Below are 27,896 nucleotides of genomic sequence, written 5' to 3' on the forward strand. Positions count from 1 at the left end.
AACAATATTAACACTCATATGTTCAGATTCTGTTTGTTATCTAAAAAAATCTTCATACCTCATAATTTCATTAACACAATCAAATAAAAAAGACAAATATACAGCCACAGGCTATTTCCACAAGACAACTTTTATTTAATTTCACAATACACAATATTTGGTTAGGCTACATGAGTTGACACGGAACTTTGAGGCAAAACTACACACAGCTGTATCCGAAGAATGAAAACCTGCAATATTGTTTGTCCACTAGAGGGCAGAAAAGATCAGACAACAAGAAGACCGAACCGCAGATTATCTGTACTGATGCTGCATGCATTCACATTCAGTGTAAAGATAAAATGCACAATTTCGATTGCTTACATTTGAATATACTCCTTGCATTTTCTATATTCTTCTCATTAAAATATATAAAATATCAGTGATGTTTATATACTGCACATCATATACATTCTTGTAGACTCATATATCCTCTTGATCATTTGGAACATCAGCAGCCTTTTTCACCAACAAAGCATCTCTGTCTGAAGGATCTTCTGTGTGTGTCGAGTCTGAATCATTCCCTTGGTTTTCTGTCGAAGGTGCTAAGAAACAGAAAGCGGCATATGTTAAAAGAGAAAAGGAAACAGTGCTTGAAGGAACGGTTCATCCAACAGTTTAAATCCTGGAAATATGTATTCAGCCACAACCACAACTGATGTCTTACAAAATCTTCAACGTTCCCTGTTCCATATATCTTGAAAGTGTGCAAATGAAAGGCATTGTACTTGCATCTTTTAGTTCACGTTCACATTTTCTGAAGCCTTTTCTACAGCTCTCAAATCTCTTATTTGCATTGTGCATTCAAATGTGTTACACTGCAATCGGTCACAAGACGTGAGAGAACGGATGGTGTTTGATGTAAGTGATGTCAAAGGCGCCTTGAGCACCCAAATAACTGAATATTCACTGTTGTGAGCCAGACAACAGGAATAAATCTTACCTTTTCTCGGCTTTGGATTTTTTTTCCTAAGAATCCGGCGGTCTGTTTTAACGAATCACACATATGTTTGTCTTAATGTCAAAATTTACAATTGTATGGGAAGCTAAATGAGCACAATAGTTGTATTAGAACCTTATGTTTGAACAATTTCAATGTACAGTGATCTCAAAGACCTCGGCTTACTCACCACGGACAGTAACAGTGAATTTCCTTTCTGATTTCTCTCTGGCGCTGATCTGTAGTTGATAAAGTCCAGAATCTTCAGTTCTGCTGTTTCTGACGGTCAGAGATCCAGTTTGAGGATCCACGTGAACTCTGTCTTTGAATCTCTCTTCAACACAAACAGATGCCTGACTTCCATTGACTGTAGCTATATGTTTGTCTCCTAACCTCCATGTCATGACACTGTCTCTTAGTTCAGTGTGACCAGAGCTTAAAGTGAAAGAATCTCCCTTCTTCACAGACAGTTTATCTGTCAAACACATAAAACAATACAGACACAATTGAGCGGCCAAAAACAGAATATTCACAGTCGTGAATGAGATTTAATCTTCTGCGGCAAAATAAATGATTAAAATTTGATTTATCGTGTTCCTCAAACACGGCTTTTGTATGGCTTAGGTATACTTCTAAGTAATTATTTTGATTATAGTCTATTAAATACTTTTCCTATCGTAACAAGTCATTTGGGATGGAATAGTTTCAAGTAAATAAAAACTGCGTGGAACTGATATGCTTAAAGTAAGTGAATTTAATTTGTTTTAATCAAGATTTTTGACTATATTTAGTTTGACTAAGCAATGACCACTCTGAAACGCAGAATATGATTAAACAACGGATCTCATTTATGTCTAAAGTCTAAAAGCCTTCGCACACAACAAGATCATTTCTGCTATAAATCACAATCATCTTAGTGGCTTAAATGATTTTCTGGTGGTGTGTTAAGAGTTAATTAATCTGCTCGGAAGCACGTCAGGCAGGGGCGGACTGGCCATCTGGCCGCTAACGTAAAGGGCCAGAAAAGAGCCGTGGGCCGCTAACGTATGGTGCCGTAACGGAGGCGTTGGCCTCTTAGACGGACGTATTATAAATGCGAATGCACACAACGCGAATGCAAAAGACACGTATGCATGCATGCACATCCCCCCCCCCACGTCGACAGATTAGATGAAGGGCCGGATGCGGCCCAAAAAGTGCCAGGGCTGATTTTTCTTCCCAGTCCAGCCCTGACGTCAGGGCTTTGGTAAATGAAATCTTTAAGTATACCTAATAAAAATGACTTCAAGTATACTTCCCTTTGGTCCGAAAATATGAAAAAATGGCATAATCTTACAGCAACCTCATCACATCGGTTCAGTAGGGCTATCTCGGTAAATATGTTTGTATGGTATGTTTAACTCTCATTAGAGTGATTAGTCGCCAAGACAAAAATCTTTGAGTTTTTCCATGAAATCATAACCTGTTAAAGGTTGTTGTTTTTTTTTACCAGCAAAGAGAGTTTGCTTACTTTGAAATTGAGCTACTTACCATTGAGAGTAACACTGAATTTCCATTCTGAATTCCCATTTATGGGAGGATTTATCATCAGTGTGTAACGTCCAGAATCTGTCTTTCTGGTGTCTGTGATGGTGAGAGATCCAGTCTTACGGTCCAGCTCCAGTCTGCCTCTGAATCTGTCATCTTTATCAACATCAAGAGCAGCAGCAGGCGTATTTCCAACGTTTTCAGCTATACAAGTGGTTTTCTTAAACTTTTTAAACATCCACTTGATCGTATCAGCCCGCTGTATATCCTCAATATGGAGAGTGAAAGAATCTCCCTCCATCACTGCCACCGTGTTCATTTTCTCTGTCAGAAACAGAAATGCTGACATTAATGTAATCCAATTCATTCCAATCACTGTAAACAATTTGTAGTTGTTTTTGTTGGTTCAACTTAAAAAAAGAAGTTACCTGGTTGCCTTAAAATTATGAGTTTACTCAACAAGTTGAGCGTGAAATTCATTGACGTTAACTAATGTCTTTAAGTTGAATTAACTCAAAAATTTAAGATAACCAACAAGGTTGAACCAACAAAACAACTTTAAAGGAGGAAAATGTATAGTGATCTCTAAGACCTCGGCTTACTTACCACATACATTAACGATGATTTTCCTTTCTGATTTCTCTGTGCTGTAGTCACCGCCGCCGATCTGTAGTCGATAAAGTCCAGAGTCTTCAGTTCTGCTGTTTCTGACGGTCAGAGATCCAGTTTGAGGGTCCACATGAACTCTGTCTTTGAATCTCTCTTCATCAAAAACAGATGCCTGACTTCCATTGATTGTAGCTATATGTTTGTCTCCTAACCTCCATGTCATGACACTGTCTCTTAGTTCAGTGTGACCAGAGCTTAAAGTGAAAGAATCTCCCTTCTTCACAGACAGTTTATCTGTCAAACACATAAAACAATACAGACACAATTGAGCGGCCAAAAACAGAATATTCACAGTCGTGAATGAGATTAGATCTTCTGTGGGAAAATATATTAGAATATATTAAATATAAGGCATATATTGACCTCAAATGAGATGTAAAGCAAGTTACATGTATAGCTACATGCATTCAGAGAAAAAAATGAGTATCTAAAATGCATCAAGGAAAATATAAAAAAAACTTCTATGACAGTCAGTAATAGGGTGTTATTCACAATGGTCAACATATATTCAACGAAAGGGTGTCACGTCTTAAAGAACTGTTTTCCCGATCCTCTTAATGAGTAGCTAATCTTTTCGAGGTAGAGACAGGACGTCATTTCTCTAATCCATTGAGTGTGTGAGGGTGGATGGTGATCTTTCCACTTTAGCGAAATGGCTCTATGTGCTAAAAGAGGCAAGGATTCTATACATCGATGCGGGTAGGCAGCCATGACTCCTCCGGAGCAACTCCAAATAGTGCCGCAAGTTTGGCATGTTGACTTAGATCTCAGACAGCAACTTCATACCACTGTCTCTGTCATGTATAGACATACTATATATAAACAACAAGTTGATGGACTGGCACAGAAATGTGGTCTAACCTGTCTGCTCGCTGCTGAGTGAGTCTGGAGTCACTTCTGGCTCTGACTCATCTTGTGCATTTACTGTAGTTTCTGAAAGAAAAGAGAGAAAGGATCATAGAAGTTAAAAGTTCATAAGTTCAAATGCGTGTGATACTGATCCAGAGATGTGTGAAGTGTGACGTTAGACGTCGTGTGCAGTACTTTTAAAGTACTTGGGCAGTGGGGCTGTTTTCAAAGGGTTGTCGTGGGCTGTTTTTTCCCGTGAAAGAATGTTGTTCATGAAATGTTCATATTTGAGTACGCAAGGTATTTTGAGATAGTTTTCTGATCCTTTCGAATGGCCATTGGTTTTGTTAAGTGAATCTGGCAACCCCAGCTGTGAGCTCACACCAAAGTTCTATTTGTAATATATTTAATGAACGTAAACACATTTTTGAATCAGAATGAACGATTGCCAAAGTTCCTCACACACAGCTATTGTATGTCACAAACTTTGAGCATATAAAATATGCTGCAATTGAAACATGGCAACACAAGCATCTCAGTTCACTAGGGATGTCATATGTCAGCGAGTGAGGTTTGAATCGTTTAACTTTCATTAGAGTGACAGTGATCACTTATCAAGACACGCATCATTAACTTTCACCAGAAAATCATAACTTGAATTTGAAATTTGTCTTCCTAATTCTGACCATCCAGTTAGACAATCTATCAGGTCAAAATGCAACAGAAATGTGGTAAAACCTGTCTGCTTTTGCATTCCGATGTGTGACTCTTGATTCATTGGAAGTTTATCTGACTCATCTGAAAGAAAACACACATAGGATCATAGAAGTGTGTGTGTGTGTGTGCCATCACTGTGTGGGGGCCTAATGTCCTCACAAAGATAGTAATACCAGTAGATTTGGACATTGTGGGGACATTTTTCAGGTCCCCATGAGGGAAAACAGCTGTTAAATCATTCAGAATTATATTTCTTGGAAATAAAAAAATGCAGAAAGGTTTGTATGATTATTAGGATTAGGTATTGGAGTACATAAGCCTGATATAAATTCAATGGAAGTCAAAGGAATGTCCCCATAAAACACGGAAACCATATGTGTGTGAATGTGTGAATATATTGTGAACAACTTTTAGAGTCAGATTGTACCATTTTGAGGACATATAAATGTCATTTTCTGAGTACAGGTTGTTGGATAAATAACTGTTCAGAAAGCACCGAACGTGTTGAATCCTAGTCACGGGTTGAATCATGTTCAGGCCAACAGCAGGAATAAATCTCACCTTCTCTCAGCTGTGGACATTTTTTCCAAAGAGGCCGGCCTGTTTTAACAACATAAACATAAAATTGTCTTCTTGCCACGTAAAAATATATAAACAACCTTAAACCAAAATGAGATGCATAGTTGTGAAATATATTAAAATATTTTACGTTTTTATGGGGTAATAAAGTAAGTAGTTGTCAAGCCACTGTTAAAGTAGAAGTTATTGTGAAAGGGTGTTTTTAACCAATAAACAGAGTTTTCTTTCTTGGATTTGAGCTACTCACCTCTGACAGTGACAAAGAATTTCCTTTGTGAATCCCCTGTTAAGTCAGGGCTGATCATCAGTGTGTAACGCCCAGAGTCTGTGGTTTTGGTGTTTGCGATGGTGAGAGATCCAGTCGCAGGGTCCATCTCCAGTCTGTTTTTAAATCTATCATTATTAACATCATGAGCAGGACTTTTTCCAACATATCCAGCTATACAAATGTCTCCAAACATCCACTTGATCATATCAGGCCTCCTTGTGAAGGCAACCTCAGTGTGGAGAGTTAAAGAAGCTGCCTCATTCGCTGACACCTTTTTAATTTTCTCTGTCAGAAACAGAAATGTTGACTTTAAAAGTTGTGAGAGTTGACAGGTAAACAATAGAGGTGCAGCTACGACGAGGATCATGTACAACACTTTTTGAAATAAGTTTATTTCACTGTCTCATTTCACAGACCGGTTCATGGGACGTACAACAGATTTTCTGCCCATGCCCTTAATGCTATCAGTTAAAAATAGTGATGAAAATCTATTTTATTCATATAATCAATATAATTAGATTTCTATTTGTTGCTTAGACTATACTGGCCTTTACTGTTTAATAGTATATTGACTTTTAAAAAATATTTACATTTGTGAAATATAGTGCTATAGAATGGTTTATGCAGCATCAGTGTGTTGTTGTGTTATGTTATGTTGCGAGCTGTGTTTTGTGGGCCGCTCCTGCAGAAGAAGTCCAGGCCCACTTTTTACTTCTAGTCCACCCCTGGCACGGTCCATTGGTTATAGGCACATAGATGTCTCATGCGATGTGTGAGCAGCGCGTGCTTGTGTCGCAGAAGCAGAGCTGAAACAGCAGCAATCGTTTCAGTGCCGAGTCTTTGCAGCATCCTCTATGGCTCAAATCTGTTAATGTGATTGGTTACTGGGTTATGATGTTGAAATCAGAGGTAGTTTCAAACTGCATTTTTACAACTGTCCTTGGTAAACTGCAGTTTTTTAGCAGATTTGAGCCATAGATATGTAGAGACTGCATAGACTCGGCACCCATCTATAATGTACCTATAATCAATGGTCCAAGCTCACCTGATTGAATGGAGGCGGGGACTAATTAGCATATTCATGAATCCACATATACAGTTACATTAAGTCATTTGAATTATCCTAGGAAAAACTTTTTCATATGCTATTTCAATGCTTAAAGATGAGTTTTAAGTGATAATCAAATCCAATGCAGTGGGACAATGTAAACTTGAATGTATTGTGATCTCAAAGACCTCGGCTTACTCACCACGGACTCTAACTGTGAATTTCCTTTCTGATTTCTCTCTGCCTCCGATCTGTAGTTGATAAAGTCCAGAGTCTTCAGTTCTGCTGTTTCTGACGGTCAGAGATCCAGTTTGAGGGTCCACATGAACTCTGTCTTTGAATCTCTCTTCAACACAAACAGATGCCTGACTTCCATTGACTGTAGCTATATGTTTGTCTCCTAACCTCCATGTCATGACACTGTCTCTTAGTTCAGTGTGACCAGAGCTTAAAGTGAAAGAATCTCCTTCATTCACAGACAGTTTATCTGAGACAATACAGACACACAAAAGATTACTTATATATCAAGTTTCTCTATTTTCACAGTGTTGTTATATTGAACATGTTCTTACCACTGGCAGAAACATTGATTATCTGGGCTGATGGGAGATCTTGAAGTCTCATCTTTACTTTGTAGAGTCCAGCGAGCTCAGTTTTGGTGTCTTTGATGGTGAGAGATCCATTCTGAGGGTTCAGCTTCAGTTTGCCTCTGAATCTCGCATCCATATTTTCAACAGTTTGATTTTGTTTGATTTTAGCTATTGATGCGCCTTCATACATCCACGTTATCTCATCATCTTTCTGTATTTCTTTAACACCGGTGTCTAGAATGACAGAATCTCCCATCTTCACTGACACTGACTTATCAACGAATACATCTGGAGACCAAAACGGGAACAAATACACAAAGATTCAACTTAAACATAAAAATACCATGCACGTTCGACACCGATTCAGCTGGGATCATTGAGACGGGTCTAATAAACTTCTTTTCATAAGCTTAGAACAAAAACTCTTCATCAGTCTAAAGTAGAAGTCTAATATCAGAAATATTCATTTAATCGTGTTTATTTGTAAATGGTTTTGATGTTCGAGTGGACGTACTGAATGAAACCACATTACCGTCATACAGACATGAACACAAGAGCATGCACAGACACACAAAAGTTGTGAATCTTAAGACAGATGTTCAGTTTATACTATTTAAGAGAATAACATTTTTACCAATCCTTACCATTTTGTTTTTTTATTTCAGAGGTTCTGCGGCGATAGAAAAACACAAATACACCGACAGCTCCAGACAGGGCCATCAGAACAACAATAACTATACCTGCGACACCACCTGAAGACACACCTGATGCTGGAGTGAGAAACACACACGCTCATTGATCTTAAACACTGTTAAGTGTGAAAGCACTACATGATGCTGAAGTCATGCCCTCACCACTGACAGTAAGAATGATTCTCATGTATTCGGCTCTTCTGTCACCGCTGATCTTTGCTTTATAAAGTCCAGCGTCTGTGATTCTGGCGTCTGTGATGGTGAGAGATCCGGTCTGATAGTTCAGCTCCAGTCTGTCTCCATATGTCTCATCATGACTAAATGTGGTCTTATTGTCTTCTCTGTCACCCTTCACTATAAGAATGCCGTCATCTCCAAACCTCCACACTATCAGATCATATCTCTGTATTTCAACATCTTCCATCATCAGAGAGGCAGGATCTCCCTCCGTCACCGACACCGTCTTTAATTCACCTTTTTCAGCTTCGATCAAAAGCGGAGAATCTACAAGAAAAATCCACGAAGAAAAATTATTACTACACAACTTTACAGTCAATTATATTGCTCCAAATAGTGCCGCAAGTTTGGCATGTTGACTTAGATCTCAGACAGCAACTTCATACCACTGTCTCTGTCATGTATAGACATACTATATATAAACAACAAGTTGATGGACTGGCACAGAAATGTGGTCTAACCTGTCTGCTCGCTGCTGAGTGAGTCTGGAGTCACTTCTGGCTCTGACTCATCTTGTGCATTTACTGTAGATTCTGAAAGAAAAGAGAGAAAGGATCATAGAAGTTAAAAGTTCATAAGTTCAAATGCGTGTGATACTGATCCAGAGATGTGTGAAGTGTGACGTTAGACGTCGTGTGCAGTACTTTTAAAGTACTTGGGCAGTGGGGCTGTTTTCAAAGGGTTGTCGTGGGCTGTTTTTTCCCGTGAAAGAATGTTGTTCATGAAATGTTCATATTTGAGTACGCAAGGTATTTTGAGATAGTTTTCTGATCCTTTCGAATGGCCATTGGTTTTGTTAAGTGAATCTGGCAACCCCAGCTGTGAGCTCACACCAAAGTTCTATTTGTAATATATTTAATGAACGTAAACACATTTTTGAATCAGAATGAACGATTGCCAAAGTTCCTCACACACAGCTATTGTATGTCACAAACTTTGAGCATATAAAATATGCTGCAATTGAAACATGGCAACACAAGCATCTCAGTTCACTAGGGATGTCATATGTCAGCGAGTGAGGTTTGAATCGTTTAACTTTCATTAGAGTGACAGTGATCACTTATCAAGACACGCATCATTAACTTTCACCAGAAAATCATAACTTGAATTTGAAATTTGTCTTCCTAATTCTGACCATCCAGTTAGACAATCTATCAGGTCAAAATGCAACAGAAATGTGGTAAAACCTGTCTGCTTTTGCATTCCGATGTGTGACTCTTGATTCATTGGAAGTTTATCTGACTCATCTGAAAGAAAACACACATAGGATCATAGAAGTGTGTGTGTGTGTGTGCCATCACTGTGTGGGGGCCTAATGTCCTCACAAAGATAGTAATACCAGTAGATTTGGACATTGTGGGGACATTTTTCAGGTCCCCATGAGGGAAAACAGCTGTTAAATCATTCAGAATTATATTTCTTGGAAATAAAAAAATGCAGAAAGGTTTGTATGATTATTAGGATTAGGTATTGGAGTACATAAGCCTGATATAAATTCAATGGAAGTCAAAGGAATGTCCCCATAAAACACGGAAACCATATGTGTGTGAATGTGTGAATATATTGTGAACAACTTTTAGAGTCAGATTGTACCATTTTGAGGACATATAAATGTCATTTTCTGAGTACAGGTTGTTGGATAAATAACTGTTCAGAAAGCACCGAACGTGTTGAATCCTAGTCACGGGTTGAATCATGTTCAGGCCAACAGCAGGAATAAATCTCACCTTCTCTCAGCTGTGGACATTTTTTCCAAAGAGGCCGGCCTGTTTTAACAACATAAACATAAAATTGTCTTCTTGCCACGTAAAAATATATAAACAACCTTAAACCAAAATGAGATGCATAGTTGTGAAATATATTAAAATATTTTACGTTTTTATGGGGTAATAAAGTAAGTAGTTGTCAAGCCACTGTTAAAGTAGAAGTTATTGTGAAAGGGTGTTTTTAACCAATAAACAGAGTTTTCTTTCTTGGATTTGAGCTACTCACCTCTGACAGTGACAAAGAATTTCCTTTGTGAATCCCCTGTTAAGTCAGGGCTGATCATCAGTGTGTAACGCCCAGAGTCTGTGGTTTTGGTGTTTGCGATGGTGAGAGATCCAGTCGCAGGGTCCATCTCCAGTCTGTTTTTAAATCTATCATTATTAACATCATGAGCAGGACTTTTTCCAACATATCCAGCTATACAAATGTCTCCAAACATCCACTTGATCATATCAGGCCTCATTGTGAAGGCAACCTCAGTGTGGAGAGTTAAAGAAGCTGCCTCATTCGCTGACACCTTTTTAATTTTCTCTGTCAGAAACAGAAATGTTGACTTTAAAAGTTGTGAGAGTTGACAGGTAAACAATAGAGGTGCAGCTACGACGAGGATCATGTACAACACTTTTTGAAATAAGTTTATAAAACAGAATATTCACAGTCGTGAATGAGATTTAATCTTCTGCGGCAAAATAAATGATTAAAATTTGATTTATCGTGTTCCTCAAACACGGCTTTTGTATGGCTTAGGTATACTTCTAAGTAATTATTTTGATTATAGTCTATTAAATACTTTTCCTATCGTAACAAGTCATTTGGGATGGAATAGTTTCAAGTAAATAAAAACTGCGTGGAACTGATATGCTTAAAGTAAGTGAATTTAATTTGTTTTAATCAAGATTTTTGACTATATTTAGTTTGACTAAGCAATGACCACTCTGAAACGCAGAATATGATTAAACAACGGATCTCATTTATGTCTAAAGTCTAAAAGCCTTCGCACACAACAAGATCATTTCTGCTATAAATCACAATCATCTTAGTGGCTTAAATGATTTTCTGGTGGTGTGTTAAGAGTTAATTAATCTGCTCGGAAGCACGTCAGGCAGGGGCGGACTGGCCATCTGGCGTACCGGGCGTTTTCCCGGTGGGCCGCTAACGTAAAGGGCCAGAAAAGAGCCGTGGGCCGCTAACGTATGGGGCCGTAACGGACGCGTTTGCCTCTAACGTATGGTGCCATAACGGAGGCGTTGGCCTCTTAGACGGACGTATTATAAATGCGAATGCACACAACGCGAATGCAAAAGACACGTATGCATGCATGCACATCCCCCCCCCCACGTCGACAGATTAGATGAAGGGCCGGATGCGGCCCAAAAAGTGCCAGGGCTGATTTTTCTTCCCAGTCCAGCCCTGACGTCAGGGCTTTGGTAAATGAAATCTTTAAGTATACCTAATAAAAATGACTTCAAGTATACTTCCCTTTGGTCCGAAAATATGAAAAAATGGCATAATCTTACAGCAACATCATCACATCGGTTCAGTAGGGCTATCTCGGTAAATATGTTTGTATGGTATGTTTAACTCTCATTAGAGTGATTAGTCGCCAAGACAAAAATCTTTGAGTTTTTCCATGAAATCATAACCTGTTAAAGGTTGTTTTTTTTTTACCAGCAAAGAGAGTTTGCTTACTTTGAAATTGAGCTACTTACCATTGAGAGTAACACTGAATTTCCATTCTGAATTCCCATTTATGGGAGGATTTATCATCAGTGTGTAACGTCCAGAATCTGTCTTTCTGGTGTCTGTGATGGTGAGAGATCCAGTCTTACGGTCCAGCTCCAGTCTGCCTCTGAATCTGTCATCTTTATCAACATCAAGAGCAGCAGCAGGCGTATTTCCAACGTTTTCAGCTATACAAGTGGTTTTCTTAAACTTTTTAAACATCCACTTGATCGTATCAGCCCGCTGTATATCCTCAATATGGAGAGTGAAAGAATCTCCCTCCATCACTGCCACCGTGTTCATTTTCTCTGTCAGAAACAGAAATGCTGACATTAATGTAATCCAATTCATTCCAATCACTGTAAACAATTTGTAGTTGTTTTTGTTGGTTCAACTTAAAAAAAGAAGTTATCTGGTTGCCTGAGTAAACTCAACAAGTTGAGCGTGAAATTCATTGAAGTTAACTAATATCTTTAAGTTGAATTAACTCAAAAATTTAAGAAAACCAACAAGGTTGAACCAACAAAACAACTAATAATTTTTTACAGTGATATGTCTTCATGTCAAAATTTATAAACATTATTTAAAGGAGGAAAATAGTGATCTCTAAGACCTCGGCTTACTTACCACATACATTAACGATGATTTTCCTTTCTGATTTCTCTGTGCTGTAGTCACCGCCGCCGATCTGTAGTCGATAAAGTCCAGAGTCTTCAGTTCTGCTGTTTCTGACGGTCAGAGATCCAGTTTGAGGATCCACGTGAACTCTGTCTTTGAATCTCTCTTCATCAAAAACAGATGCCTGACTTCCATTGACTGTAGCTATATGTTTGTCTCCTAACCTCCATGTCATGACACTGTCACTTAGTTCAGTGTGACCAGAGCTTAAAGTGAAAGAATCTCCCTTCTTCACAGACAGTTTATCTGTCAAACACATAAAACAATACAGACACAATTGAGCGGCCAAAAAACAGAATATTCACAGTCGTGAATGAGATTAGATCTTCTGTGGGAAAATATATTAGAATATATTAAATATAAGGCATATATTGACCTCAAATGAGATGTAAAGCAAGTTACATGTATAGCTACATGCATTCAGAGAAAAAAATGAGTATCTAAAATGCATCAAGGAAAATATAAAAAAAACTTCTATGACAGTCAGTAATAGGGTGTTATTCACAATGGTCAACATATATTCAACGAAAGGGTGTCACGTCTTAAAGAACTGTTTTCCCGATCCTCTTAATGAGTAGCTAATCTTTTCGAGGTAGAGACAGGACGTCATTTCTCTAATCCATTGAGTGTGTGAGGGTGGATGGTGATCTTTCCACTTTAGCGAAATGGCTCTATGTGCTAAAAGAGGCAAGGATTCTATACATCGATGCGGGTAGGCAGCCATGACTCCTCCGGAGCAACTCCAAATAGTGCCGCAAGTTTGGCATGTTGACTTAGATCTCAGACAGCAACTTCATACCACTGTCTCTGTCATGTATAGACATACTATATATAAACAACAAGTTGATGGACTGGCACAGAAATGTGGTCTAACCTGTCTGCTCGCTGCTGAGTGAGTCTGGAGTCACTTCTGGCTCTGACTCATCTTGTGCATTTACTGTAGTTTCTGAAAGAAAAGAGAGAAAGGATCATAGAAGTTAAAAGTTCATAAGTTCAAATGCGTGTGATACTGATCCAGAGATGTGTGAAGTGTGACGTTAGACGTCGTGTGCAGTACTTTTAAAGTACTTGGGCAGTGGGGCTGTTTTCAAAGGGTTGTCGTGGGCTGTTTTTTCCCGTGAAAGAATGTTGTTCATGAAATGTTCATATTTGAGTACGCAAGGTATTTTGAGATAGTTTTCTGATCCTTTCGAATGGCCATTGGTTTTGTTAAGTGAATCTGGCAACCCCAGCTGTGAGCTCACCCCAAAGTTCTATTTGTAATATATTTAATGAACGTAAACACATTTTTGAATCAGAATGAACGATTGCCAAAGTTCCTCACACACAGCTATTGTATGTCACACACTTTGAGCATATAAAATATGCTGCAATTGAAACATGGCAACACAAGCATCTCAGTTCACTAGGGATGTCATATGTCAGCGAGTGAGGTTTGAATCGTTTAACTTTCATTAGAGTGACAGTGATCACTTATCAAGACACGCATCATTAACTTTCACCAGAAAATCATAACTTGAATTTGAAATTTGTCTTCCTAATTCTGACCATCCAGTTAGACAATCTATCAGGTCAAAATGCAACAGAAATGTGGTAAAACCTGTCTGCTTTTGCGTTCCGATGTGTGACTCTTGATTCATTGGAAGTTTATCTGACTCATCTGAAAGAAAACACACATAGGATCATAGAAGTGTGTGTGTGTGTGTGCCATCACTGTGTGGGGGCCTAATGTCCTCACAAAGATAGTAATACCAGTAGATTTGGACATTGTGGGGACATTTTTCAGGTCCCCATGAGGGAAAACAGCTGTTAAATCATTCAGAATTATATTTCTTGGAAATAAAAAAATGCAGAAAGGTTTGTATGATTATTAGGATTAGGTATTGGAGTACATAAGCCTGATATAAATTCAATGGAAGTCAAAGGAATGTCCCCATAAAACACGGAAACCATATGTGTGTGAATGTGTGAATATATTGTGAACAACTTTTAGAGTCAGATTGTACCATTTTGAGGACATATAAATGTCATTTTCTGAGTACAGGTTGTTGGATAAATAACTGTTCAGAAAGCACCGAACGTGTTGAATCCTAGTCACGGGTTGAATCATGTTCAGGCCAACAGCAGGAATAAATCTCACCTTCTCTCAGCTGTGGACATTTTTTCCAAAGAGGCCGGCCTGTTTTAACAACATAAACATAAAATTGTCTTCTTGCCACGTAAAAATATATAAACAACCTTAAACCAAAATGAGATGCATAGTTGTGAAATATATTAAAATATTTTACGTTTTTATGGGGTAATAAAGTAAGTAGTTGTCAAGCCACTGTTAAAGTAGAAGTTATTGTGAAAGGGTGTTTTTAACCAATAAACAGAGTTTTCTTTCTTGGATTTGAGCTACTCACCTCTGACAGTGACAAAGAATTTCCTTTGTGAATCCCCTGTTAAGTCAGGGCTGATCATCAGTGTGTAACGCCCAGAGTCTGTGGTTTTGGTGTTTGCGATGGTGAGAGATCCAGTCGCAGGGTCCATCTCCAGTCTGTTTTTAAATCTATCATTATTAACATCATGAGCAGGACTTTTTCCAACATATCCAGCTATACAAATGTCTCCAAACATCCACTTGATCATATCAGGCCTCCTTGTGAAGGCAACCTCAGTGTGGAGAGTTAAAGAAGCTGCCTCATTCGCTGACACCTTTTTAATTTTCTCTGTCAGAAACAGAAATGTTGACTTTAAAAGTTGTGAGAGTTGACAGGTAAACAATAGAGGTGCAGCTACGACGAGGATCATGTACAACACTTTTTGAAATAAGTTTATTTCACTGTCTCATTTCACAGACCGGTTCATGGGACGTACAACAGATTTTCTGCCCATGCCCTTAATGCTATCAGTTAAAAATAGTGATGAAAATCTATTTTATTCATATAATCAATATAATTAGATTTCTATTTGTTGCTTAGACTATACTGGCCTGGTTTAATATTATATTGACTTTTAAAAAATATTTACATTTGTGAAATATAGTGCTATAGAATGGTTTATGCAGCATCAGTGTGTTGTTGTGTTATGTTATGTTGCGAGCTGTGTTTTGTGGGCCGCTCCTGCAGATGAAGTCCAGGCCCACTTTTTACTTCCAGTCCACCCCTGGCACGGACCATTGATTATAGGCACATAGATGTCTCATGCGATGTGTGAGCAGCGCGTGCTTGTGTCGCAGAAGCAGAGCTGACACAGCAGCATTCGTTTCAGTGCCGAGTCTTTGCAGCATCCTCTATGGCTCACATCTGTTAATGTGATTGGTTACTGGGTTATGATGTTGAAATCAGAGGTAGTTTCAAACTGCATTTTTACAACTGTCCTTGGTAAACTGCAGTTTTTTAGCAGATTTGAGCCATAGATATGTAGAGACTGCATAGACTCGGCACCCATCTATAATGTACCTATAATCAATGGTCCAAGCTCACCTGATTGAATGGAGGCGGGGACTAATTAGCATATTCATGAATCCACATATACAGTTACATTAAGTCATTTGAATTATCCTAGGAAAAACTTTTTCATATGCTATTTCAATGCTTAAAGATGAGTTTTAAGTGATAATCAAATCCAATGCAGTGGGACAATGTAAACTTGAATGTATTGTGATCTCAAAGACCTCGGCTTACTCACCACGGACTCTAACTGTGAATTTCCTTTCTGATTTCTCTCTGCCTCCGATCTGTAGTTGATAAAGTCCAGAGTCTTCAGTTCTGCTGTTTCTGACGGTCAGAGATCCAGTTTGAGGGTCCACATGAACTCTGTCTTTGAATCTCTCTTCAACACAAACAGATGCCTGACTTCCATTGACTGTAGCTATATGTTTGTCTCCTAACCTCCATGTCATGACACTGTCTCTTAGTTCAGTGTGACCAGAGCTTAAAGTGAAAGAATCTCCTTCATTCACAGACAGTTTATCTGAGACAATACAGACACACAAAAGATTACTTATATATCAAGTTTCTCTATTTTCACAGTGTTGTTATATTGAACATGTTCTTACCACTGGCAGAAACATTGATTATCTGGGCTGATGGGAGATCTTGAAGTCTCATCTTTACTTTGTAGAGTCCAGCGAGCTCAGTTTTGGTGTCTTTGATGGTGAGAGATCCATTCTGAGGGTTCAGCTTCAGTTTGCCTCTGAATCTCGCATCCATATTTTCAACAGTTTGATCTCCCCTCATTTTAGCTATTGATGCGCCTTCATACATCCACGTTATCTCATCTTTTTCATGTATTTCTTTAACACCGGTGTCTAGAATGACAGAATCTTCCGGCTTTATTAACACTGACTTATCAACGAATACATCTGGAGAACAAAACAGAACAAATACACAAAGATTCAACTTAAACATTAAACATTCAGTATACCGATTCAGCTGGGATCATTGAGACGGGTTTAATAAACGTTTTTATTTCTGCGATGAATTTTATTGTCAACATCCATATTGCTATGGTGTAAAGTTGCATTCAAGTCTCAGTACAAAAACTCCTCGTCAGTCTTCAATCTAAAGTAAAACGAAACAAATCAGAAATATGAATTTAATCTTATTTAATTGTAAATGTTTGAATGGCCGTACTGAATGAAACCACATCACAGTCATACAAACATGAACACACGCATACACAAAAGCACAGACACACAAAAACATGTGTTGTGAATCTTAAGACAGATGTTCAGTTTATACTATTTAAGAGAATAACATTTTTACCAATCCTTACCATTTTGTTTTTTTATTTCAGAGGTTCTGCGGCGATAGAAAAACACAAATACACCGACAGCTCCAGACAGGGCCATCAGAACAACAATAACTATACCTGCGACACCACCTGAAGACACACCTGATGCTGGAGTGAGAAACACACACGCTCATTGATCTAAAACACTGTTAAGTGTGAAAGCACTACATGATGCTGAAGTCATGCCCTCACCACTGACAGTAAGAATGATTCTCATGTATTCGGCTCTTCTGTCACCGCTGATCTTTGCTTTATAAAGTCCAGCGTCTGTGATTCTGGCGTCTGTGATGGTGAGAGATCCGGTCTGATAGTTCAGCTCCAGTCTGTCTCCATATGTCTCATCATGACTAAATGTGGTCTTATTGTCTTCTCTGTCACCCTTCACTATAAGAATGCCGTCATCTCCAAACCTCCACACTATCAGATCATATCTCTGTATTTCAACAACTTCCATCATCAGAGAGGCAGGATCTCCCTCCGTCACCGACACCGTCTTTAATTCACCTTTTTCAGCTTCGATCAAAAGCGGAGAATCTACAAGAAAAATCCACGAAGAAAAATTATAACTACAAAACTTTACAGTCAATTATATTGCATGACTTGTAGTTTAATACTGACTATAGACCGTAAGACGGAATTTCTTCAATGACGTCCCGGTGCTGTTGTTGAACTCAATCTTATAAAGTCCAGAGTGTTTGGGTCTGCTGTTTGTGATGGTGAGAGATCCAGTCTGATCATCCAGCACCATTCTGTCTCTGAATGCTGGAATATCACTATATATGATCTTATCTCTGTTGATTCGAGCTATGGTAACGCCTTCGTCTCCAAACCTCCACAATGTCAGAGAATAGCTCTGTATGTGAGTAAGATGAGTGTGTAGAGTAACAGAATCTCCATCCATCACTGACTTCACTTCATCTGCATCAGCACCAAACACACCTGAAGAACAAAAAGGGACAATTCATAACAAGGGAAATAAATTAGACCGTTTCTTTTTACAGATGAGGAATGAGAAAAACATATTAAGACTTCACATGCCAAATTGTAAGGTTTATGAACACTGGAGAAACATTTGAACACACGAAAGATGCATGATATGATTTGCAAAATGATGACTGACTTCTAAAATATATTTTGGTGCCTCGTTTTATTAAGACTTTATTTAAAATTGTATTAAAAATGTAAATTTTAGCTTGCTGAGCCTGTCTCGTATGTTCATTGTATGATTTTAAACCACGTCTGAATGAGCTGCCACTCAGGTAAAACTGAAACAAAAAGTGTTAAAGACAAACAGAAGTAATGCACTTACCGCACAAATGAAATTGAAGATAAAATAATACAAACAACACGTATATAGTAACAGTGTTCTTCATATTGATGTAAAGCAGCCGTTTAATGACGATAAGAATTCATAAAACTGCTCATTGCATCTCACAAGCGACAGCGATCCAGAACTACACCGACCAGAATAGTTTCACTGGGTGGTGCATGTAATATAAATTCCTTGTAACTTTTCACGTTGTCATTTCTATTAAGAGCACTCTAGCAATCATTTCATTGTCTTTTGATCACAATTCTTGCCATGGCCCATGACTCACTTTACCCTCAGCTGATGCTAAGAAGCTATTTCCAATTCTAAAGATATTTTTCGAGCTATTTTTCTATTTCTGCGGACTGTTTTTCAGTATTTTTACTCAAAAATGGAAAAGCTAAAACATCACCGTCCGTCTGTACATCCGTCTTGATAAAACCTGCAGTCCTGGCAATTCCATGCAGATGTCCAATTTAAGATGAAGAACTCAAGTTTTTACCTTGATCAAGTTTTATCTCATCCCCATGCCTTCTAAAAAAAAGGTGCTTCAAAAGGTTCTTCGATGCCATAGAAGAACCTTTCGGTTCCATAAAGAACCTTTCTAAGTTTCTTCAGATTATAAAAAGTAGGAAAGAGATGGTTCTTTAAAGAACCTTTGACTGAATGATTCTTTGTGGAACCAAAAATGGTTCTTCAATGGCATTGCTGTGAAGAACTTTTCAAGCACCTTTATTTCTAAGAGTGTAGTAGGGAAAATAAATACTATGGGAGTAAACGAGATCTGCTTGGTTACTGACATTCTTCCAAATATCTTCCTTTGTGTTTAACAGAACAAAGAAATGTATACAGGTTTGGAATAATCTGAGGGCGATTAAATGATGTATTTAACACCGCTTTCTCTGATATGAGCTTCTCACAGAAACTATAAGATTAGCTGGAGCTGAGCATCATGTTTGCTAAAAAATTAAACAATAACTTGTGACACTAATAATCTGTATTTCTCTAGTAATGTTTCCTCATGTTTTGTTTTGTTTTGTTGATTTCAGATCATTGGATAAAGTGGACTATGAACTGAAAAGATACGAGCCAGACCTCTTTGGTTTTAACACGAACCCTTTCTGCAATGATCAAAATCCTGTTCCATGCTGCTTTAACATTATTTTTGCACCCATAAATAATCGTGTTCGATCAAGGTATGTTAATGAATACACTGATGGTGAATGTTGTTGTGTCTATTTGATTAAAGATCACTAATAATCTTGGCATCTCAACTAAAGAAATCTATATTTAAACGCTAATATTCAGATTCTGTTTGTTCTCTAAAAAAACATAACCTTATAATTTCATTAACACAATCACATCAAAAATATATAAAGATTCAGACACAGGCTATTTTCACAAGAAAACGTTTGTTTAATTTCACAATACACAATATTTGGCTACACGAGTTAAAACTGAACTTTGAGGCAAAACTACAGCAGCTGAATACAAAGAATAAAAACCTGGAATATTGTTCGTCCACTAGAGGGCAGAAAACATCAGACAGAAAGAAGTAAATAACAAGGTGAACAAATTAATTAAGCGGGTACATTTCCAGTTAATGTGTCAATATCATACAAATTATCAATGTTTTTTTTTTCTGTTATCAGTGTTTTTTTCTCTTCATTTACGAAGGGGGCTAGTGGTCCCTCTGAGCAATAGTTCATGCAAAAGGATTCCGCTTTGTTTTAAGAGTTAGTTCTAGGGATGTAACGATTCACTCAGCTCACGATGCGATGCGAGTCACGATTCTGATCTCACGATGCGATTTAGTCACGATTTACTCACGATTTATTTTGAAAAAATGAGTTGAAACAAATTAGAAATGAACAACTTCCCTTGCATTATTTCTTAAATGCTTCACGTTTCTTTGTATGATAAAATAATGTTTTATTTCAAATAACAAAACTAAACTGCAATTTTATAACAAATTAATAATAGAAAAAGTCTCTTTAATATAAACAATCTAATACTGTCTGTGCTTTTCTTGGATTTTTTTGCATTTATGAAATATCGGCATCCACGTTTAGATTTGCAGTGAAAATAGCGGCCCCTGCTGTTCAAAAAATGTATCGCGATTCAGTTCAAGCCTCAACCGATTTGAATCGTTGCTCATTACAACCGATTTTCAACCGGCTCACGGTGAATCGTTACATCCCTAGTTAGTTCTCATTACTTGACAGTATTTCTGATAACAAAGTCACGTGGCACTTGTCATTTTCTGTACAAGCACTTGTGGAGAACACTTTGCTCAATGAAGGTCTGTCACATGAATGTAAATGTTGTGTAAGTAAGCAAACTTGGTTGTTTACATGTCAGTGAATGGGCGGTTCTTGGATGAAGCTGTAATGTGGACCAAACTTTATGATCAAAGTCTGTTTGTGCGAGACTAAACTGTACTTATGAACACACAATCTCAGAGTCACTTTAACTTCACATCATTCAGGGTTTCAGATTCACATTCAGTATAAAATGTTCTTGTAGACTCAATTGCTCCTTATTATTATACACAGGCAACAAACGACGTATTTCAGTCGGTGTGTGTGCCGCCTCTGAATCATTCCCTTTCGTTTTTTTAGGAGGCACTAGGAAACAGAAAAATCGACATATAGAGAAAATGAAACTGTTTAAAGGAACAAGTTCTCCATAAAAAAACAAAAATCCTGTGATTATTTATTCACCCCATACAAATTTCAACTGATGTCTTACAAAACCTTCAAGTTTCCCTGTTCCATATATATTGAAAGTGTACAAGTGCATTTGTATCGTATCAGTACATTATATTTCAAGTCTTCTGAAGCGCTCTGCTACAAAATCTTCCCTTTGTCTTCTTGTCAAGCAAAAATATCTAAACATCCTTAAAACAAGATGAACCTGAGAAGTAGTTGTAAAAGTTTTTAGGACTATTTTAGCAAGAACAATGAGTAGATGTCCAGTAAACTCACATGTTCATGTATGATAATGGAAGTAAAAACTCACCGGTGACTTTCATCAAGTTGCTGTTGAAGTAGAAGTTATTGTGAAAGGGTGTTTTAACCAATAAAGAGATACTCACCTCTGACAGTGACATTGAATTTTCTTTCTGAATCCCCTGTTATGGTTCTCAGTCTATAAAGTCCAGAGTCTTTGCTTGTGATGTTTGTGATGTTGAGAGATGCATCCTTATAGTCCAGCTCAAGTCTGCCTGAGAATCTGTCATCTTTATCAACATCAGCAGCAGGACGTTGTATACCAGTGAATTCAGCAATACAAATGTTTTCAAACATCCACTTGATCATATCAGGACTCTGTATGAAAGCATCCCCAGTGCTGAGAGTTAAAGAATCTCCCTCATCCACTGACACTGTTTTCATTTTCCCTGTCAGAAACAGAAATAAACATTTAAATAAACGAGTGGGAACATATATGTTCTTGGCAAGTAAAAATATCTGAACGTCCTTAAAACAAGATCTATTAAATTGAGAAGCATCATTGTAAAAGATAAGACTAGAAGGCTACTTGTTTTATTTAAAAAGTAACAATTTTAAGGGTCAAGAAACGAATCATTAAGTTTCTCCAAGAAATCATAACCTAGACCAGGAATTGTGTGTGTGCGTGTGTGTGTGCGTGGAATTGGTTTTTATATGTTAGTGGGGACCTAAACCTGAATGCACACGAACACATGGGGACTCGTGTCACTATGGGGACCACAATTGAAATCCTCATGGGCACAAAAGCTTATAAATTGTACAGAACGATAGTTTTTGAAAATCTAAAAATGCAAAACGTTTTCTATGATCTTTAGGTATAGGGGTTGGGTTAGGGGATAAAATATACAGTTTGTACAGTATACAACTCATTACGCCTATGGACTGTCCCCACGGAGATAATAAAACATACATGCGTGTGTGTGTGTGTGCGTGCGTGTGCGTGCATGTGTGTCTATCAGACTGAAAAGCCTTCATGTAAACAATGTAATTGATAGTAACATTTAGGAGACATAAACAGCACTTTCACAATCATTTCAGTACAGGTTATTGCATAATCATCTGTTAAGGAAACACTGAAAGTCACTGATTGAATTCAGTCAAACAGCAGGAATAAAACTCACCTTCTCTCAGCTCTGGACGTTTTTCCCAAGGAGCCCAGCCTGTTTTAACAATATAAACATATGTTTGTCTTCTTGTCAAGTAAAAAATATCTAAACATCCTTAAACAAGACCAGTTCGCTTGAGAAGCATAATTGTGAAAAGATTTCTTGGATTTTAGGGGAAGAGAAAAAATAAGGAATTGAGCAACTCACTCCGGACAGTGACGCTGAATTTCCATTCTGAGTCCTCTGTTACGCCACGGGTGATTCTTAGTGTGTAAAGTCCCGAGTCTGTGGTTCTGCTGTTTGTGAGGGCGAGAGATCCCGTCTGATGGTCCAGCTCCAGTCTGCCTCTGAATCTGTCATCTTTATCAACAGCACTAACAACAGGTTTTATTCCAATGAGTTCAGCTATAGAACTGTATTTAAACTCCCACTTGATCATGTCCGGCTTCTGGGTGAAAACATCCCCAGTGTGAAGAGTGAAAGAATCTCCCTCCATCACTGACACCTCCTTAATTTTCTCTGTCAGAAACAGAAATGTTGACATTAAAGTGATCGTTTATTTAAAAACGAAACAATTATCAATTATTTAGAAATGTTGGTAACTGAACGACGGCTGGTACCCATTTACTTCTATTGTATAGACACAAAACAAATGCAAGTAAATGCGTACCACCCGTCGTTCAGTTACCAACATTTTTTAAATATCTTCGTTTATGTTCTGCAGCGGAGAGAAAGTCACACAGGTTTGACAAGAGGGTGAGTAAATGATGACAGATTTTTCATTTTTGGAATGAACTATCACTTTAACATATTAAGCAAGTGAGTGTGTAGAGACTATGTTTTAACAATTAAACTTGATTGTATTGTACAGTGATCTCAAAGACCTCGGCTTACTCACCACAGACTCTAACAGTGAATTTCCTTTCTGATTTCTCTCTGCCGCCGATCTGTAGTTGATAAAGTCCAGAATCTTCAGTTCTGCTGTTTCTGACGGTCAGAGATCCAGTTTGAGGGTCCACATGAACTCTGTATCTGAATCTCTCTTCAACACAAACAGATGCCTGACTTCCATTGACTGTAGCTATATGTTTGTCTCCTAACCTCCATGTCATGACACTGTCTCTTAGTTCAGTGTGACCAGAGCTTAAAGTGAAAGAATCTCCTTCATTCACAGACAGTTTATCTGTCAAACACACAAAACCAACAGAAAAGTGTGAAGATTATTATTACAACATAATGCTCATGTACAAGTTTCTCTATTTTCACAGTGTTATTATATTGAACATGTTCTTACCACTGGCAGAAACATTGATTATCTGGGCTGATGGGAGATCTTGAAGTCTCATCTTTACTTTGTAGAGTCCAGCGAGCTCAGTTTTGGTGTCTTTGATGGTGAGAGATCCATTCTGAGGGTTCAGCTTCAGTTTGCCTCTGAATCTCGCATCCATATTTTCAACAGTTTGATTTTGTTTGATTTTAGCTATTGATGCGCCTTCATACATCCACGTTATCTCATCATCTTTCTGTATTTCTTTAACACCGGTGTCTAGAATGACAGAATCTTCCGGCTTTATTAACACTGACTTATCAACGAATACATCTGGAGAACAAAACAGAACAAATACACAAAGATTCAACTTAAACATTAAACATTCAGTATACCGATTCAGCTGGGATCATTGAGACGGGTTTAATAAACGTTTTTATTTCTGCGATGAATTTTATTGTCAACATCCATATTGCTATGGTGTAAAGTTGCATTCAAGTCTCAGTACAAAAACTCCTCGTCAGTCTTCAATCTAAAGTAAAACGAAACAAATCAGAAATATGAATTTAATCTTATTTAATTGTAAATGTTTGAATGGCCGTACTGAATGAAACCACATTACCGTCATACAGACATGAACACAAGAGCATGCACAGACACACAAAAGTTGTGAATCTTAAGACAGATGTTCAGTTTATACTATTTAAGAGAATAACATTTTTACCAATCCTTACCATTTTGTTTTTTTATTTCAGAGGTTCTGCGGCGATAGAAAAACACAAATACACCGACAGCTCCAGACAGGGCCATCAGAACAACAATAACTATACCTGCGACACCACCTGAAGACACACCTGATGCTGGAGTGAGAAACACACACGCTCATTGATCTAAAACACTGTTAAGTGTGAAAGCACTACATGATGCTGAAGTCATGCCCTCACCACTGACAGTAAGAATGATTCTCATGTATTCGGCTCTTCTGTCACCGCTGATCTTTGCTTTATAAAGTCCAGCGTCTGTGATTCTGGCGTCTGTGATGGTGAGAGATCCGGTCTGATAGTTCAGCTCCAGTCTGTCTCCATATGTCTCATCATGACTAAATGTGGTCTTATTGTCTTCTCTGTCACCCTTCACTATAAGAATGCCGTCATCTCCAAACCTCCACACTATCAGATCATATCTCTGTATTTCAACAACTTCCATCATCAGAGAGGCAGGATCTCCCTCCGTCACCGACACCGTCTTTAATTCACCTTTTTCAGCTTCGATCAAAAGCGGAGAATCTACAAGAAAAATCCACGAAGAAAAATTATTACTACACAACTTTACAGTCAATTATATTGCATGACTTGTAGTTTAATACTGACTATAGACCGTAAGACGGAATTTCTTCAATGACGTCCCGGTGCTGTTGTTGATCTCTATCTTATAAAGTCCAGAGTGTTTGGGTCTGCTGTTTGTGATGGTGAGAGATCCAGTCTGATCATCCAGCACCATTCTGTCTCTGAATGCTGGAATATCACTATATATGATCTTATCTCTGTTGATTCGAACTATGGTAACGCCTTCGTCTCCAAACCTCCACAATGTCAGAGAATAGCTCTGTATGTGAGTAAGATGAGTGTGTAGAGTAACAGAATCTCCCTCCATCACTGACTTCACTTCATCTGCATCAGCACCAAACACACCTGAAGAACAAATAGGGACAATTCATAACAAGGGAACTAAATTAGACCGTTTCTTACGGGGGGTGAATGTGAAAAACCAAGAAACATTTGAACACACAAAAGTAAGATGTCATGATATGATTTGCAAAATGATGACTAAATTCTAAAATATATTTTGGTGGCTCATTTGTGTTATTTCTCATGGAAACTCCCGTGACATTTGAGACGCGATCGCGCTCGGCGATCTTCTGTTCGGTTTGCAATCGCGGATCTCAAATGCCGTCAGTACGGTCTTATATCATTATACACAGTACAACTATATACAAACCAGGGCTGGACTGGGAAGAAAAATCGGCCCTGGCATTTTTACGCCCGCATCGGCCCTCCACCGAATCTGTCAACGGGGGGTGAGTTGGGGGTGCGCATGCATACGTGTCTTTTGCATTCGCATTAATAATACGTCCGTCTAATTGTCTGATTCATATTGTCACATGTTCGAATCTTTGTTCGACTTTTTTCCCATCACATATCTGATCATAAAGCCATTTATTCTTAATAAAATAAAAAGATAGAAAAGTGGCTAACAAGTGTTTAATAATGAAGTTGTAGGGTAAGGTTGGGGTGAACGACTGGCAATGCTGACGGGTATATTAGCCCTCCCCCCAATGACAAATAGTCCCACTGATATTTTAAATAAATATTTTATTTCTTAAAATATTATTACTTATTTATTATTAATATAATTACAAACAAGCGGATAACATCCGAAATCAATAAAAAATAAAAAATAATTATTTTTGGATAATGTTTGATTGGCATCTGTTTTCAAGACTCAGCCAGAACTTTTCTAATACTTTAAAGCTAAAATACAATACAAGACTTTTGATCAGATTTTGCCCAGATGTTCAGTCTGGACTTGTTGCAGAAAGTCTGTGCCAGTCTGCAGATTTCATCAGTTGGTGTGTTTCTATCTGAAACTTTCAAAAAGTCTGCAAGTGTATGATGTCTAGTTCAATAAATCTGTTCAGATTTTAAAAGTCTTCCAGCCATTAGTGTAAGGAAATCTGACTTTTGGATAGCAACGAACTCAATGAAACATCACTTACAGTAAAACATTGACCTGGAAGAGAAGCTCTCCATCTTACCGCCGAGAGCAGCTCAAGAGCAGGTAACGTCTTAATTAATGAACAATAACTATAAATCTAAGTCCACCGATGGGAGAAGTGTAGGCTAATGTACTACAACAATATTTTTAAGAAGCTGTTCAGTATTTAAACGGCAAAACTGCACGTTGTCTAGCTAAGGCATTTATTTATTGAATGATTTAATTAGCCCACCCTCTAAACGGTTAAGCCCCCCCTTAGAACCCCCAAGAAAAACGTCCTTGCGCCGCCCCTATTTCTAAATCACACGAGATCCCCAGATAATACTAATCCCGTGCGAATAGGGCTATAATGCGAATGTTATGTGGCTTAAAGGTGTTAAACCAAGTCTGAATGAGCTGCCACTGACGAAAAACCGAAAGAAAAAGTGTTGAAGACAAACAGAAACAATGCACTTACCGCACAAATGAAAAAGATGATAAAATACTACAAACAACACATTTCTTGTAAAAGTGTTCTTCATGTTGATGTAAAGTAGCCTAGCGTTTAATGATGATGAGAAGAATGTATAAAACTGCTCATTGCATCTCTCGAGCTCCTGAACTGCACCGACCAGATTAAGCAGGTTTTATATGTTTCCATAGGGATCCCTTTTTTTTCACTGGGCGGTGCATATTATATAAATATTCATGAGTTCCTTGTAACTTTTCACTTGGTCATGTCTTTTCAGAGCCATTCAAGTGATTATTTCATTTCGTTCTCTCTTTATCACAATTCGTGTCGTGACTCACTCTTGGCCCCTGCTGGTAGATAGCGGCATTACACCCTGTGATGCACCCTGCTGAAGCTATTTCTGAGCGGACTGTTTTTCTGTGTTGGCTTATTGGCCTTGACTGATGTGATATCTGTAGGAATTTACACACCTGTGTGAATCAGGCATGAATAAATACTCTTTAGAGCGATGTCACATAGTCTATCATAAGGGGTTTAGTAAAATATAAACACATGGTTCAGAAAATACATTCTCTGAGACGTTATATTTCGAGTTTTGACTGAAAATGTCACATCCATAATGCTGAAATTGTCCAATCTGTTTTGAACCACCATCAGACAGGAGGAACATAATAGCACATCTAAGCAGCTGTTTGTTTAAAGTCACTGAGAAACCCAAATTCTTATTTTTTTCATGCAATATTGGAGTGTTCATTATGAATAATTTATTTGTGTGGGCCGTAGATTTTTTACATTTATGTGCCCTTATAATCATTAATCAAAATTATAAAAATTCCACTCCACCTACCAACTATTCTGTCCAATGGCAGACCTCTA

The 27,896-nt window shown here is 38.0% G+C and overlaps 1 protein-coding gene across 3 annotated transcripts; it reads right to left on the reverse strand.

Annotated features, from left to right (window-relative positions):
- Positions 1–122: 122 nt before the first annotated feature.
- On the reverse strand, positions 123–27,164 carry LOC130549142 (uncharacterized). Of its 3 annotated transcripts, XM_057326327.1 has the most exons (26): positions 27,027–27,164; positions 25,165–25,485; positions 24,739–25,080; positions 24,529–24,654; positions 23,822–24,127; positions 23,426–23,710; positions 22,735–23,046; positions 22,543–22,581; positions 21,508–21,810; positions 17,720–18,040; positions 17,294–17,635; positions 17,084–17,209; positions 16,365–16,670; positions 15,995–16,279; positions 14,728–15,033; positions 14,463–14,501; positions 13,923–13,982; positions 13,197–13,268; positions 12,272–12,568; positions 11,632–11,952; positions 3,328–3,409; positions 3,113–3,213; positions 2,510–2,830; positions 1,170–1,454; positions 983–1,024; positions 123–584 (listed from the first exon to the last, which is right to left on the reverse strand). In XM_057326327.1, the coding sequence occupies exons 1-26, from the start codon at positions 27,088–27,090 to the stop codon at positions 463–465; spliced, it is 5,526 nt and encodes a 1,841-aa protein (XP_057182310.1). In that variant the 5' UTR covers positions 27,091–27,164; the 3' UTR covers positions 123–462. The 3 variants fall into 3 exon arrangements, with proteins under 3 accessions (XP_057182310.1, XP_057182308.1, XP_057182309.1); XM_057326325.1 differs by having other exon boundaries at positions 3,113–3,409; XM_057326326.1 differs by lacking the exon at positions 13,923–13,982 and having other exon boundaries at positions 3,113–3,409.
- Between the last annotated feature and the right edge of the window lie 732 nt (positions 27,165–27,896).

The sequence above is a fragment of the Triplophysa rosa genome, linkage group LG25 (assembly GCF_024868665.1).
Source record: "Triplophysa rosa linkage group LG25, Trosa_1v2, whole genome shotgun sequence".
Lineage (NCBI taxonomy): Eukaryota > Metazoa > Chordata > Actinopteri > Cypriniformes > Nemacheilidae > Triplophysa > Triplophysa rosa.

Coding starts and splice junctions, on each gene's coding strand:
- LOC130549142 (XM_057326325.1), bottom strand. CDS start 27,090: ATGAAGAACACTTTTACAAGAAATGTGTTGTTTGTAGTATTTTATCAT. Junction 24,655..24,738: donor AATCATTCTTACTGTCAGTG/GTGAGGGCATGA, acceptor TTCTCACTCCAG/CATCAGGTGTGTCTTCAGGT. Junction 22,582..22,734: donor ATTCAGCGTCACTGTCCGGA/GTGAGTTGCTCA, acceptor TTGTTAAAACAG/GCTGGGCTCCTTGGGAAAAA.